The 16,332-nt window shown below is 33.7% G+C and overlaps 1 protein-coding gene across 1 annotated transcript; it reads left to right on the plus strand.

The window, feature by feature from the left end:
- Positions 1-1,598: 1,598 nt before the first annotated feature.
- On the plus strand, positions 1,599-16,006 carry LOC144962426 (putative thiopurine S-methyltransferase). Its single transcript, XM_078895368.1, has 10 exons — positions 1,599-1,615; positions 3,028-3,105; positions 3,345-3,468; positions 5,162-5,254; positions 6,154-6,289; positions 9,326-9,378; positions 9,848-9,922; positions 10,608-10,693; positions 11,332-11,391; positions 12,450-16,006. The coding sequence occupies exons 3-10, from the start codon at positions 3,377-3,379 to the stop codon at positions 12,542-12,544; spliced, it is 690 nt and encodes a 229-aa protein (XP_078751494.1). The 5' UTR covers positions 1,599-1,615; positions 3,028-3,105; positions 3,345-3,376; the 3' UTR covers positions 12,545-16,006.
- Positions 16,007-16,332: the final 326 nt, after the last annotated feature.

The following is a 16,332-nucleotide window of genomic DNA, read 5'->3' on the forward strand; positions in this document are numbered from 1 at the left end:
ACTTATAACATATTATGTTTCTACTTCTTTCATTCTGGTCTTCAACTTTAGGTTGTTGTTTGACACAACTGGTCGTATTTTATGGAACATGTTTTTTGCTATGCTATTCTTTGTTTTATATCCTCTATGTCACGTTCGTCATGGGTAATGATGGTGCCTAAATATTTAAATATTTAAATTACCTATTTAGAGAGATCGTGTCAGTAAAATTGCTGTCAAAGAAAAAAAAATACAATAACAGATAAAGAAGTGACGTCAGTTTCGTTCTATCGATAAAATATAGCCTCACCGGCTTCATATAATATTTCCCTCTTTGCCTTTATTTTTTCGTGATTCATTTTTATTATCATTATTTGAGAAAAAGATAGGTAATGTTTTTACTATGGGTCCTGTTACTATAGTACCTATCAACCGACGTACATGTTTATATAGGTGCACGTCGGTATCAACGTAACGACCGAAAGTAATTACTGAATCACTGAGATGGGCAATAACATTAACATATTATTATTATGCGACGTGCACTAATTTGTACACACGTGTAACATAATGCTATTTTGGCTGGCAGGGCTGGCAAAGCCAGCAACTTAGAAATAACCCCTGAGATGACCCGACGACGGAAGTGAACTGTCAGACTGCACGAAATGTGAAGGGTCACAGTCTAGGGTCGGGTCGCTTAGGTCACAGTCCTTCCACCAGTGCTGGGATTACCCGCCCAAATCATTACCCGGGTATTACCCGGGTAGTGGTCGGATTACCCGGGTACCCGCGGGTACCCGTGGCAGGAGTGACTTTTTGACCAAAAAAAAAATGTTTTTGTGAAAGGGGGGGGGGGGGGGGGGGGGGGGGGGGGCTTTTTTATTCTTTAAATTTTTTAATGTTTTTATTCTTTAATTTTTTTAAATTCATTTATTATTTATTATTTATTACAACAAATGAAACGAAAGTAAGAAACAAGGATAATTAATTTCAATGAAACCAAAATATATAAATAAATAAATAAATTTTAAAAATACCTGAGATTCCTTTAAAAGATAAGAACTAATATAGTCTTAATCTGTTGATTCCAAAATTGAATCAAATGTATGTTAACAAATAAAACAAAAAAATCAATGTAATTGAAAAATAAAAGAGGAAAATCTTTTGAAAAAAGGTCATGTGAATGTAAATATGTAAGATCAAAATTGTATTACATCCAATTATCACTCAGTTCGGTTTCTATTTGTTGAAGCGGGTACCCGCTACCCGTCCCTTTTACCCGAGTACCCGGTTTAACTTTATTACCCGCGAGTACCCGCGGGTACCCGGGTACCCGCCCAGCACTACCTTCCACAACAAATGAAGGCAATTTTTTCACTTCAACGATTTCTATGGTAACAAGTGAAACACAATCGAAAACAAAGGCACGGAGATTCAGAAAGATTTGCACTGTTGAAAGTGTAATCTACGGAAGCATAGAAATTGTTTGTCACTGCTGTTTTATTTATTTTATTTTTTTTTTTGCTTTTTTACTTGAAGAGGTCAATGGCGGTTTCTATTTTTATTTTTGACGTGAATACACGTTAGTGTGTGTAACTAGACTCTATACTCATATGTATCAGTATCACTATCACAAGTCGACCAATTCAATGTCTTGAGCTTTTTTATAGAGCAATATCCACTTAAGTGCTCAAAGCTCTTTGCAACAGCAACATGTAACATGTGGAACGAGACATAACGCCTGTTAATAGGCACTTTGATAACTCCAGTCCAGTGGCCGCCGATAGGCTCACTGTAAGGTGAAACCCGTTTTTTGGAACTTTATTCTTGACCCTTTACTGTTTTGGTCACCATGGCGTTATTTGTGAACCTATGTGACTAACTTTGGTATCATTATAAAGGGCACAAAACAAGCTTTCTAACGGTGTATTTAATTCTTAATTCCTGATTGTATTTCTCAGAAAGCTTATGTAATAAAAATTTATAAATTTTTGAATTATAAGAACTTTTTAAATTATGGATACATTTTAATTATACTTCATACATCGATAGACAATTAATTGAAGAATATCTCTGCCAAATTTCATCAAAATTGATACACTCGCTCATTATTTTATTTTTTCCGCCATCAACCCCACTTTTTAGGACAAAAACCTCATATTTTTCCCCCTTTTCATTTATCCTTAATTTTTTCCATACTTTCCATCCATAAAAATGATTTATATGAAAATAAAGCTTATTTTCTGACGTTTAAAATGATACCTAACACTTGCCAATTATTTTTTAATTGAAACAAAATTACTGAAATCAATAAGTGGGCCATGTTGACTGTAAAACTCAAAATTTCACGATCGCCGCGAGATGCTGGTTTTGAGGCAGCAGTGAGATCACAGATTCTCTCTGTAAAATTGACAAAAAATTTCAATAGAAAAATATAAATAACTCTGGAACCGTAGGTCGTAGAGAAACAAATAAGGTATCAAATTTTATGTTTTTTCAAGTCCCATCCCCCTGACTGAGTCAAATCAAGATATTTTGAGTTTGAAAATTTTATCAAAGTGCCTCCTGTTAAGCGATAGAACATTTGTTCTCGACAGACAACGCTGTTGTCGGCCAGGTACTCATTTTACACCTGAGTACGATGGGAGAATGTGAGTAAAGAGCCTTTTCCAAGGATTCAACTATGCACCGAGCGAGGCTCAAACTCAGGACCTTCCGATCCGAAAGCGAGTGTCATACCACAAGACCATATAACCGCACATGATTATTATTATCTAGTTTGATATTTTTTCACAAGTAAAAATTAATGGAGGTCAAAATAAAACATACTTCTTTATATTGTAACTTTGGCTGTAAGATGCCTCTAATTCATGGAAAAATGATGGGAGGCACTCCTACCCCATCTTCCGAGTGAAAGAAGGGTTTTAAGAGATGATTTATTTAATTGAATAACATGGAAAAGCTCTGAAATTGGATGAAATATATGCATTTATTCTGGCTGTGTTAAATTGGAACTCAGCTCTATGTCCTAATTCTTATAAAAATTAGGCGTTAAAATAGAAGTTGAATATGGAAGGGTGTCAGAACTGGAACACTGTCTGGATTGCCCACCTATAAATCTATTAAGTATGCAGCATGTTATATAATCATGTCATATAATTTATATAATACTAATGCAGTACTTATTATAATGATATCGTTCTAATTCTTGTTTGATCACAACACATGCACACACACATACACATTTTACTTAACAATGTTTTCAACTTACATGTGTTAAGCCACCAATAGTGACAGATACAATTTTGAAAAATTAAAAGAAAGAATTTTCCTCTTGAGACAACCTTTCCATTTTCATCTCTTAGGAACTGATTTTATAGAAACTTGTGATCATAAAATGGCCCAAGAACCAAAAGAAAAAGGGATACCGTATTGGAAAGAATCATGGGATCAAAATGACATTGGATTCCACAAGCTTGAAGTTCATAAGTATGATTTTCCTCTCTCGACCCCTAAGAGTTGCACTTTAAAAAATTTTAGCTTGAGATACCTTTTAGACAAAATTTCACAAAAACCACCGCACTCCGTGAAGTGTCCTTTAGACAGCTCAAAAGTTCCCACTTTTGGTAAAATCTCTTTTCCTTCCGGTTGATAATCACTGAAAACAGTGGGACCTCTAACTGGGAAATATCTATCGTCCTGCTTAGCCAGGTCTTTGGATTTGCCAGGAAGGTGAAAATATCAGTTGTCCCACAACCTTGGACAACTACGTCCCTGTTTTTACGTCAAGATAATCATCTTTGATGTGCATCTATAAAACAGACTGGTTAAGAAGTATATACTTTAAACTAGCTTGGTCTACTAATGATAGACTGATTCAGTCATTATCTTTTCTTTAAAATTGTCATTCTTTTCTTTTCTTTCGAGTGTTAGTAGGTACTTGTAGATTATAAGATGCTCGATAATTTTGGTTTGAGCTTATTATATTGTAATTGAAAAGACAATCACATTTTTATGGTTGGAACAGCTGTTTCAGTGCCTCCTTCGCACCTCCTCAGCCATGATGGTGATAAATGTTATTATGTGCTGACTTTCTTGTTGTAGTGTGGTCATATTTATGTGTGTGTATATATGTATGAGGTCTTGTATGACACGCAAAACAGCACCACATGCACACATACTCATACACACACATATATATACATTATACATATACGTCCACACTACTTGATTTGCCAGGTTTCTCTGATTGGAGAGGTTCTCGATTTTGAGTTCTCACGATATTGTCTGTTTAGATCATTGAGTGAATGACTACCTGACTATATGCAGTGATTGTTTTGTGAACTGCTGGAGCATTATGAAACCTTACTGAATGGCCCTGTGCAAATTAGTACCTGGCTGTTAACAGCGTTGTCTCTGTCCAAAAAAAATGTAATATCGCCTAAAAGGCGTCATGTCCCGTCCTACATGTTATTTTTGCTGTTGGCCAGGCACCCCTTGTAAAGTGCTTTGAATACGTTTAGTGAATATTGCGCTATATAACAGCACATTTAAAAAAAAAATTGTGATACATTAAAAAGCTCAAGAAGTAACACATCTCATCATAAGCAGTACACTTTATTGGCTATCAAATGGTCTGGAGGGATTTGTTCTCTTTTTGTTGGTGGTTGTAGGGAATGGAGAAGTAACTGATCGCTAATTGTCAGAGTAAAATTTATGGGTTTTTTTTTAATCAAGTAAAAAACATAAAGAATAAATTCAAAACAAAAACCTGTTGATTCTTGCTGTTGCTTAAAACGTAGTGGCGAAATCATATGTCCTGGCCTATTAACCCACTCAAGCTATTTGTCACACAAGGGGCAGGCTATTTGGCAATGACCACTGTAATTTCCTCGTCTATTTGCCTGTTTATTTTTACCTTTTTTCTTTGCTATGGGTTAGAGAATTGCCTTTCAATCAATATTTTCAAACAATCTTAAGTTCTCAACAAATTTGTTTACAGTGAAAAGACTGAAAGACTAAAGGCTAAAAGAAGAAACAATCAAAACATGAGTGACCATTTACAATAATAAGATTTATTTTGTAACTCAGTACTTGACTTTTAGTTATTTTAAAAGAGTGCAATTTGAATAAGACTAGAGATGAGGATCGAAAGTAATTTGTTTTTTCTTTCTACTCTCAGGATGATTCAGAAGCACAGCTCCGTGTTGTTTAAAGAGGGAGAACAACAAAAGTTTTTTGTTCCTCTATGTGGTAAAACATTAGATATGAAATGGTAAGTTGGTTGTTAACTATATTTATCCGCAATGTCAATGATGCAAAAAAGCAAGTCAGTGTTTTTTATAAGGTCTTTTAGCATTTGGCACATTCTAGTCATAACTTGATGTACTGCTAAGTTGCCCCTGAGGAGTTGACGTTGCAGAACTGTGCAGGACCATGTGGTCCATGTCTTGGTTTGTGGTTTCAGAACCTCTGGAGACTGGTGTTACACAATCATGGTCAGGTGTGGTGGTAAGAGTTGATAGTCTCATCGATGCAAGATGACTTCTTTTCTTCCATATCTGGACTACTTCTATTCTGTGTTTTGAAGATGAAAAAGTGTTAAGATTGTAAGTTTCCGTCAGTTCTCAGTCTTTTAATAATTAATTTCTTTGCCATTCATTTTTCAACGTTTCGTCTAATTTAAAGGAGTTATTTGTTTCCTTGATTTGAGGCGTTATGTGCTTGGAGCCTATTCAATTTTCTGAGTAGGGTGTTGATGTTGAATTAGATAATCTCTATGTCTTCTGTACTTCAGAGAACCAAGTGAAAGGCATTTTAATCCTTCATAAGGCAAATTATATAATTCAGTATTCAGCAACAACCTTAGCAGCCTTTATCTGGACATTTTTCATGGCTATGGACTGCACAATGTAACAAAGAGCTAGAACTGATGTCCAAATGATTGAAGAAGTACTTCCCTTGATTTTCCTCATAAATATTTCCTGTTTCATTTCTGTGTTAAAGTTTGATATAAAGTGTGGGGGATAAAAGTTACCAGCCATACATACATTCTGTTCACCATAATTTTAATGGCAAGAAAAGATTTTTACAATGATTTATTGTATAAAAGTTAAAATTCAACTATCAAAACATGTCATTCTTAATTTTTAAAATTTCATTTTGATTGTCCAGGTTATCAGATCAAGGACAGATTGTGATTGGCTTGGATGGAGTCAAAAAAGCTTTGGAGGAGTTTATTAAAGACCACAATTTGGAAGCGTCTGAAGAGGGTGCTCCAAGCATTAGTCCAGAAAGTCGATTATTAAAGGTTCATTAAGATAATCGTTGTCCTGTCATATTCTTCAAGGCATCATATGTGGCCCTCAGCCTCAAAACAGTATTATGTTAGGTTATTATGCTAAAAATTGAATTTGTAGTATGAAACTTGGAATGAGTTTGCATGTTTAATTGAAGAGAATGAATTTGAGATTTAGAATTTTTGATTAGCTTAACTTATTTAAAATTGTTATTTTGGCATCTGGTTCTCCCTGGCATAATACCATTTTGATGCGATGGTCACTTATTACAATGTATTTTGTCAGGATATAAGTATATCCTTCTGTTCAGTGATTGGTTGGAACCTTAATGTAATCTCCTCTGTTTATAGATAGGCATGGATTGCTCTTTGATTTACTTCCGTATTCTGCTTGAACCATCTCCATTAGTTTAACCCTTTAATAATCAACCAGACAGAATTAGGATTAGGATAGATGAACATATAATTGAAGAGGTAACAGAGTTCTCCTACCTCGGATCCAAAATAACAGACGACGGAAATGCAGAACACGATATCAAGCACAGAATTCAAAAGGCAAACCAGGCTTTCGGTATGCTGAAAAACTTTTGGAAATCAAAGCAAATAATGAGAAAGACAAAGCTGAAAATATACAAGAGCAATGTTTTAAGTGTACTGCTTTATGGAAGTGAAAGCTGGAAAATGACATCCTCCTTAATACAGAAACTAGAAGCCTTTCAGAACAAGTGTTTAAAAGAATTTTTAATTTATTTTGGCCTACAAAAATAAGAACAGTGGATCTATTAAAGAAAGCTGACTGCACTAGCATTGATAGCCAAATAAAAAGAAGAAGATGGCGTTGGCTGGGTCATGTGGCCAGAATGGAAAAAGGGTCACTTCCCAAGACAGCCTTGTACTGGACAGCAGATGGGAAGAGAAAGCGGGGAAGACCCAAAGAAACCTGGCGAAGGACCATGGAGAAAGAATTAAAGGAAGCAGGCCTGTCCTGGAATACAGCCACCGCAAAAGCAGCCGATCGCAAAAAATGGAGATGTCTGGTGGATGCCCTATGTGCCTCAATGCCCGAAGAGGATTAAGTAAGTAAGTAATCAACCAGACAAAGACTGACAATGGTCAAATATTCATAGACATGAGAGTCACGACTAGACTCCAATCATTGTGAAGGAAATGACAGGCTATCCATTACGATTGGCTGTGTGAACAACCCAACAAAAAATGAAAACGTAGAAATTTTGATTTGGTCATTTTTCTTCTTTCCACTTGGAAATCATTGAAAATGCACTTGGCAAAAAATTGGACTTAAATCATGATACAAGTTGACTTTTTTGCCTATGTGCCTTGCCTCACTAATGAATTTATTAGGGTGAAGATTGTGGCTCAGTCATGCTCATCTTAAAAAAACCACCATGACTGAAGGGATGAGCTGACACTGACAGCTTTTGACATGTGAGCTGTCAGAACGACCAATCAAAGAAGAGTCAAGAATCTAAGGAACCAATTGTTCCGGGGGTTAAAAAATCTCAAGAACTAATTCAAAAGTTTGAAATATGGTAATGAATCTATTAAATTTTTCTGAGTGGAGTTAAGTTATGAATGACTATCAAATACGAAAATGCAGCTGAAGGCATCAAAAGGTAGGCTTCAATCATGAAAGCATGTCTATATGATTGACATGACCACATCACCTTTTTTCTTTGAAATGATATGAACATGAGAGAGTTAACTAACTCTTGATTGGTTTTTGGTTCAGAAAAGTTTTCTATTTAATTGTCTTTTGACAAAGAAAAGCTTTCTATTCAATTGTCTTTTGACAATCATATCATCTTCCATTAACTAGTGATATGACCTAAATGATTTAAGCGCATATTAAAACTCCTAACTGCAAGATATCACAAATCCAAATGGTGCTTTAATTCGTCTTATATTTGATTTTTGGGTGGGGAAGCTAATTTTAGTGAGTTTGTACTATGATGACTCCATGGTGTCAGAATTTATTTAATTCTATTCAGTCTATTTAGCAGTGTATGAGTAACCAGATGCATTTTAGATATGTGGAAAGTACTTTGCAATGAATCAGTGTCCATCCCATTTTCACACTCCAGATGGCAGCATAATTCAGTGCTTTCTGGCCACATGAGTCTAAAAGAACATCTTTTTTTTTACATTCTTTATGAAATTTTCCAGTTAAGTACTCACCTCGAAGGTTAACAGGTTTCCAGCCCTTCTGTTCACTCAGGAGTGATTGGACATTTTGATTTACAAATGAGATTATAACAAATATTTTTTCCCCACATTAGTCTTGGATGGAATATAGACGTGCAGAAGAAGTTCAAAACTAAGGCACGTAATCCATTCTATTGTAAATAGAAAAAAAAACGGGAGTTACCATCATGTCTCTTTTAGAATTACATAATTATCTCTTTTTTTTTCCTATAAAAACATATGGAAGGTTGGCAAAAGTATCTTGAATTTGAATTTTTTTGTTTTGTTTTTTTTTGTTTTGACATAGATAATGTCATGCTTAGGTTAAATTTGAAAAAGTTGCTTTCAAAAGACTGTAACAGACAATATATAAACATTCATGCTAAAAAGATAAACGGGTTGCTTTTTTCTGATGGGATGAGAATTTGATTCTACATGATGGGAATTATACGTAGCTCTGTAAGCATTTTGAACATGGTGCGACTTATGCACATATGCTTAATTTGTATCAATTTTTTTAAATGAAAGGACGTTAGAAATTTTACATACAATAGATAACACAACAGTGCTTCCTTAAGCTCAAGATCCAGAACAAAGTATGATTTAAACTTCAATTAATGACACTTGAGGGGGGGGGGGGGGGGAGGGAGAGAGAGTAAAATAAGAATCATAATAAAATTTGATTTATTAAGACGTAAATCATTTTAATTAATTTTATTGACGTAATGATTATTATGCTAGACACATTACTGTTATAAATGGCATAGGATGGTTTGATGAATGTATTGATCTTTAACATATTGTTTGTTATAAACCGTGATTGATAAATTGATAATCCCTTTCCAGGTGAAGGATGGTCACATAAAGTTGTACTGTGGTGATGTCTTGCACTTTAACAAGTAAGATTATCACTGTGAATGTTTGTTATTACTCTTGCATCATGAATCATAGGGTCTCAACATTGAAATCAGTTCTCATTCCACTGCAAAATTGTCATGAGCATTTTTCTGTCATTATGTGAAGTATTGAAGTCGTCGTTTCATAAGGTCATAAATTAAAAAAAATTATTGCTTGCTCACGTGAGATTACTTCCAAATGTTGTTATAAAATTTGCAGAGGATATATAGACTTTTTATAAAATTTGCTTACAAAAATCACACTGATTTATTTTAATATAAAAGCATATCATCAGAAAAAAAGCATTACCAAAAAATTGCATTAAATAAGTGTATTCTAAGAGTAGGATGGTGAGTAGCATTGTAATTTTATTATTTGAAAACTGTGCATTTAGAACAATGCAATTCGTGTGAACAGATACAAGGCTAGAGTTTATTTTATGATATGAAATACAATCTGCTAATTCCACAGATCTGTTGAGGGCCAATTTGACTGCATCTGGGACAGAGGATCGTTGGTAGCTTTAGACAGAAAGGATGTTAAAAAGTAAGAATTCTCAAGACCACAAGAGGATTTTTGTATTTTTAAAATATAAATATATATACAATCTTTAAAAAAGAGGTGTCTAAACCAATTTTTCTTTAGGACACAATGCTAAATTTATGCTCCAGATGCAAACACCCACATATACACACACATTCACACAGACGTGAAAACAGACACACACATACATGCATCATCATTATTATAATTATCATCATCATCATTGTTGGGGCAGCATTGCACAGTGATAATGTCTATGCTTTGTTCCCATGAGATACCATTAACAAATTTAAATTTCCCCTTACTGCACTGTGTGGCTTGACCAAGTCACTTCACCATGGCCTAGTTTGTGAGGCTGCGATGTAGCTTACGCTAGTTTCATTCCAGTATTTCCTAAAGAAACATTTCTCCTTGTGGATGAATAAAGAGAATTTTGTTTTATTTATTCATTTTATTTATTGCCTGTGCCTAAATACCCTTTAGCTGTAAAATACAAATTGATAATGCGTCAGATGACAAGATATCTTCATCTTAAACTCTTTATAATAACAAAACATTAAAGTGGGTGAAAAGAGACCTTTTTATGAAAACATGTATCTCCATGAAAATATTTGTATTACGTACTCAATATTTATGTGCTGCATTATATTTATATCTAGAATAAGTATATTTAAAAAGTGTATTGTAGATATGTTTCAGTACTGAAGGATGTCTTGAAACCTGGTGGAAAAATATTTGTGGAAGTTTTTGATTATGACGTAGCTATGTTTGAAGGTAAATGATATTCTAGATCTCTTATCCCTGAATAGGGTGTCATTCCATTTATACTTTAACTCATAAACATGAATAAATTAATTTTCCATTTAACATTGACATCATCAATTTCTTTTAAAATAAGGATTTTCTCAGCAGAACACTTAATGATATACATTAGATATCGATATATATTCAAAACAGTGCAGAACTTAAGTTCACAATTTATTTAAAATATTCATATTTTTTGTCATCTTAATTTTAATAATGACCACAGATTCGCCCTTTTCTTTGTCAACAGCTTGCTTATTGTTAAATTAAGAAACTGGGGAGCAAGCACCGGTGTAAGATAAAGATCTGAACAAGTGTGTATGAAAGGTGCCAGACAAAGCAAGAAAGAAAAATTCAAGAAAAAAACCCACCCCAGTTGAAGTAGACTGATTATTTGGGATGGTTTTTTTTTCTTGTATTTTTTTTTCTTGCTTTGCCTGGCACCTTTCATACACACTTGTTAAGATCTTTATCTTATTGTTAAAGAGCATGTTTGTTTTTTTTAATTGCGACCTTTTTATACACTGGTTTGACTTGTTGGAATCATGCTGACAAAATTTTCAAGTCATATGCTTTTTGTTTTCAAAGATTTCTTTTTGTCTCTCAAGGTTTGCCACGCCCTCCCCCTCCCCATCCAGTTTTTGAAGATGAATTAAGATCGCTCTTTGGTAAGTCGCTGTTGGTGATTGTTAGAATTACATTTTCTCTCTTACATCATTTGAATTTGCTTGAATGGTGAAAAGAAATGCTTTATAATGTTATTTTTATTTATGATTTGCCGATAAGAAACCTCAATATAGTCTATAAAATGTATAATTAAGTAACTCAGCTCTTTGCTCACATCGCACAAAGAAGACTATCAATGCTATGGCAGAGCAATCATTAGGGTTTCTGAGAATGAAAGTCCTCTGGTATAATTCAACTTCTTGGTACATTTTCACATTCTAAAAGTAGCTAAACAGTTTCTATTTTTCCGTCTTTGGTTATGTATTGATTACTGTATTTACAATGTTATCAATGGCATTTTAAGATTGTGTCATTATGAAATCCATAGATGCTTGATAATGAGGCTGGTGATGATAATTATGGTCATGAAGATGATGACGAAGATATAGCTATATTTACTATGAAGCATATCTACCCAAGGTAGAGGGTTTGCTTATTGATTTTGAGAGATGAAAAAGTCAGGCAATCTGTCTTGCAGATTTACTAAAAAGCAGACTTTAAATGCTCATGGATAATGAATGTCTAGGTCAGTGGTGTAAAATGTTTTCTTTTCGGAATTCATGATGGTTTTAAAACTTGAATTTGGTGGTAGCTTTATAATTGTATGTAACCACCTCATGGACTATCATAAGCTCTTAAAGATATTGTAGGGGTACCCCTTCAAATGATAGATTTCTTGCTCATTTAATATGCAAATTTATATAACTCATACTTACAGTTTCACCATGCTCAATGCACTTCACAAAGTGTCTAAAAGCCATATGACTCAAATTCCTATAAAACATCATTTTTTTACAAGCATTCTCACAATATCCATTACTGCCTTTAGCCAGGTACGCATCACAAATAAGTCATACAGTACATTTTAATGCAACTCATAAATTTAGTTTTGGTTCTACTCATCATGAAAAATTGCATTTAAATGAAACTGACATTTGTGCGCAACACTTTTGAAGAGATTACAGTAGTATATTTCTGATTAATTTTACTTCATCCTCAGAACCTGAGTGCACCATTGAGATGGTTGACAAAGATAAGCGATTGCTTGCAGGAAAAGATGCTCATGTGGTGTACTATCTAATTGTAAAGAAATGAGCGTCGTAAACATTTATGTGAATTGGCTGAGTTGCAAGATTGGTCTCCTGTATGAGTTAAAGGTGTATTTGTTTAAAACATTCAGGCAGCAGGAAATTTGCTCGCATATTGATTGCTTACTCTTTAAATTACCTATATCAGATATTACAATATTATTGTTTTTTTATGTTTATCATATCATATTATATATAGACAAGCATAGTTACTCAGTGTAATGATTAACCGAGTGAGTTAGTAACAAAACCCGTGATCTAGCGAATATACATTTAAGTAAAAGAGCCTGTTTGACTACATTGATATGTGTGCGTCCCTGACATAATTAGTCGCATGGTGAAAATTTTGTTTAGCGTTTTTTTACATTTTTTGAAAGCCCAATGTCTCCCGAGCATTGAATCTTTATTTGAAGTGATTTTTCATGAAGTTATGGTCATATGCATGGGCTAGGGTGTGAAACCCTAATTTTGAGAAAATCGCTTCCAAAGTTGAAAAGAGTTGATATTAAGTATAATAATTACCTTCATAATAAAATTATAATAAAATATTTAGGAGTAGAATTCAATTAAAATGTTTCATAAATATGTAGAAAAATATTTGATTTAATGATTTTTTATGAGAACTCATTTTCCATAAAAATTGTCCTGTCTTTCTTTCAAAAATAGCAAACCTTATTCAAACCTGAACTGTGTCAATAATGAAAAAAAAACACTGTATGATTATGGAGCGGCTGTTTCATGATGACAGCAATTTGATTTGCTTGAAGTTCAAGAAATTCTGATTTTAAATAAAGACTTTAAATGAAACAAGACACATGTAAATTGTCCCTTCACAATTTAATTTTTTTACTGGAAGATAGTTCGCTTCAACGATAATTCAGTTTTTCAAAACTTAATATGCTCCTTTATACTAAGAATAATATGGAGTGATTTATTAAAGGAAAAAAAAAACCCAACAAAATAAATACTTTTGAATTGTGGTCATAAATGAAAATAGCTGTTTCAAGAGATAAATGGCCTTAGGCGAAGCGCTATATAAATCTACTACCATAACCATAAATTTGCTTTTTAATTTTGAAAGTGAAATTGATATTTTAATGAAAATTCATTTTACACCCTAACTAAACAAATAGTGCAGAACAGTTTCTGGTTAGAATTAACTGAAGTTGTTTCCAGTTTTGGCAACTCTAATAACAAATAGAAAAGCAAGAGATGGAATAAATATGAGGAATAGTAAGTTGAGCTGTGTAAAAAGAAAATTAGTTTGTGTTTCTCATGAGATTACAAACTCCAACATGGAATAAAAATGTGTACAATAATAAATAATTACTGTAATTAGCCGATAGCTTATTTTGTCTTCAGTTGACGCATGTCTCTCATGGGAGTTCATAACACTCTGCTCTTCACATATCCCAATAATTTTAATTATTTTTAAATTGAGCTTTTATATCACGCAATATCCACTAAACGTGCTCAAAGCTCTTTTCAAGGGGTCCCATGCCAAGAGCAACCCTTAACATGTAGGACGAGACTTGACTCCTGTTAGGCGATCTTACAATTTTTTCTGACAGCGACAACGCTGTTAACGGCCAGGTACTCATTTCACACCTGATTGTCTGAGTACAGTGAGAGAATTCGAGTAAAGAACCTTTTCCAAGGAGTCAACTATGCGCCGAGCAAGGCTCGAACCCAGGACTTTCTGATCCGAAAGTGAGTGTCATACCACAAGACCACATAGCCGCACAAAATATCAGTGGTCTAAGTTAATATCTTTAGATTGACATATTAAATGGAATGAACTTTCGAGAATCATGTCTGACAAAGCCAAAATAAATTTCAATTTATGTCAAAATTACCCTTTTCTACTGATGACGTCATAGCTCAGCTACCAAAGTGCGCACAGTGTTAAAACTTTCTATCAATATCAATCAAAACTTGAATAAATTCTGCACATATGACAAAAATCCGTTTTATGAAACCTTACATAGCTCTCGAGTCATTCAAACTTGAAATGTGTCAATAATAAAAAACATACTGTATTACAAGTAGCAGAAGTCGAGTTTTGATAAATTTACCTAGTTATTCCTATCAAACTCATTTGTTATTCCTATAAAACCCATGGTGAACTAAAAAAAAAGTATTATGGCAGTGAACTTATATTTTATCAGATGTAGCCTTTTGAGACACACCATTTCTTCAATGCATCGAAACACACCATTTCTTCAATGCATCGAACTGTGTGGGTCAATGACTTTTGGCAACACCCATTAATTTTTCATCATTGATGGACATTTTCAAGCAAAAGGAGGCATTGGTGGCGTAATCATTGATTTTTTTTTTCTGTTTTGGAAAGGGCCAGATGAATATGGGGAGAAATGTTTATACTCAGTATGTCATGTGAAATTTTGAAAATATCTCTTTGTTATAAAGTCAAGCACTGTCCAATTTGATATAACATTCTCATTACAATACTTTGGTGGGAAATAACAAAGATCTGGTTTGTAGGTAACGTTAAAGCTGCAGTACAAAAATTTCTTATGAACCTATAACCAAACCGAAGATCAGAATTTATGTGAATCATGGAATTCAAAGACTTATCATGCTGAACCATGGGACAGGTTATTTGTGTGCCCATTCCACCTGTATGTCGTTTTTCTCACACCTGACCTCTGTAGAAACGACTGAATTATTATCAATCCTACTTCACACTTACAAGTGCTATATTCTCTATCTCTATAAGTATAAGTATAATAATGGTGAGTTTGTGATTTATATGAATTCCCACTCATATCCCAAGGGTTTTGGGGGTTAAAAAAAAAAATAACAAACAAAAAGAACAAAGGATTGAGAAAACTGCTCAGAGTACAGACATTTTAAAAACTCGTACGTTTTTCAGTTTGTGTCTTCAGGCTGGTTTTATGGCACAATAGCGATTTAAAATGATCCAAAGTAAGGATCTATATTAATTTTGTAAACTTCGATCTCAAACTTTGCACATTGTGTATACATTACATGAAAACCAAAAATCAATCCTTGCTATCTTTCCTATGCCCCTATATCATTTGTCCTTTCCTTGCTATCATCCTTTTTTCACTGGTGCTGAAATACCTCCCTAAATACAAATAACAAAACAAACCAGTATTATATTATTTTCAAATTTAAATACATCTCTCAATTTAATTCTCAAGTTTGTATTCTTCTCCCCTTCTTTCCGTCTTTTTCCCAATTTCTGCTGTTTCCATAAGATAATTCCTGTTATTTTTCTAAATTTATGTAAACTCTGACCCTTTATATTCTATTCTTCTATTATCGTTGATTTTTAATCTATTTCATGCGTAATATACAATTTTTATTGTATTCAGTAACTGTTTGACTGTCTTTCATCCAAGGCAAAATGCAAAATGATATTATTACAATTATGTACTTAAGTTTTATGTTGATCTGCCTACATTAAATCAAGATATCAGTTCATTTGTTTTACTTAAGAATATTTTTGCATGTCTATATTAATTTCAGTCCTTTAATTTACTCTTCTCATAACTTCCAGTTACTGGGTGGGGTTCCTGACCTCCCATAGTGGACAGGGAGGTATATACTGTGTCTTCTATCCCCCTATGTCTGTTTTCCAACATGCTTTCTGTCTTTGTCTTGGAATGAGATTACTTGGTTTTGTCCTGGCCCTGGCAGGGAGGGAAACAGTCAAATGTTAGTTAGTTTTGGGAGATGATATTTTTTTCCTTGTAAATAATCTCTCTGTTATGCACTGTATTATGTTTTGTTTATGTATTATATATG

This window comes from Berghia stephanieae, chromosome 1 (assembly GCF_034508935.2).
Source record: "Berghia stephanieae isolate SIO BIC M18660-M18661 chromosome 1, UCSD_Bste_1.3, whole genome shotgun sequence".
NCBI lineage: Eukaryota > Metazoa > Mollusca > Gastropoda > Nudibranchia > Aeolidiidae > Berghia > Berghia stephanieae.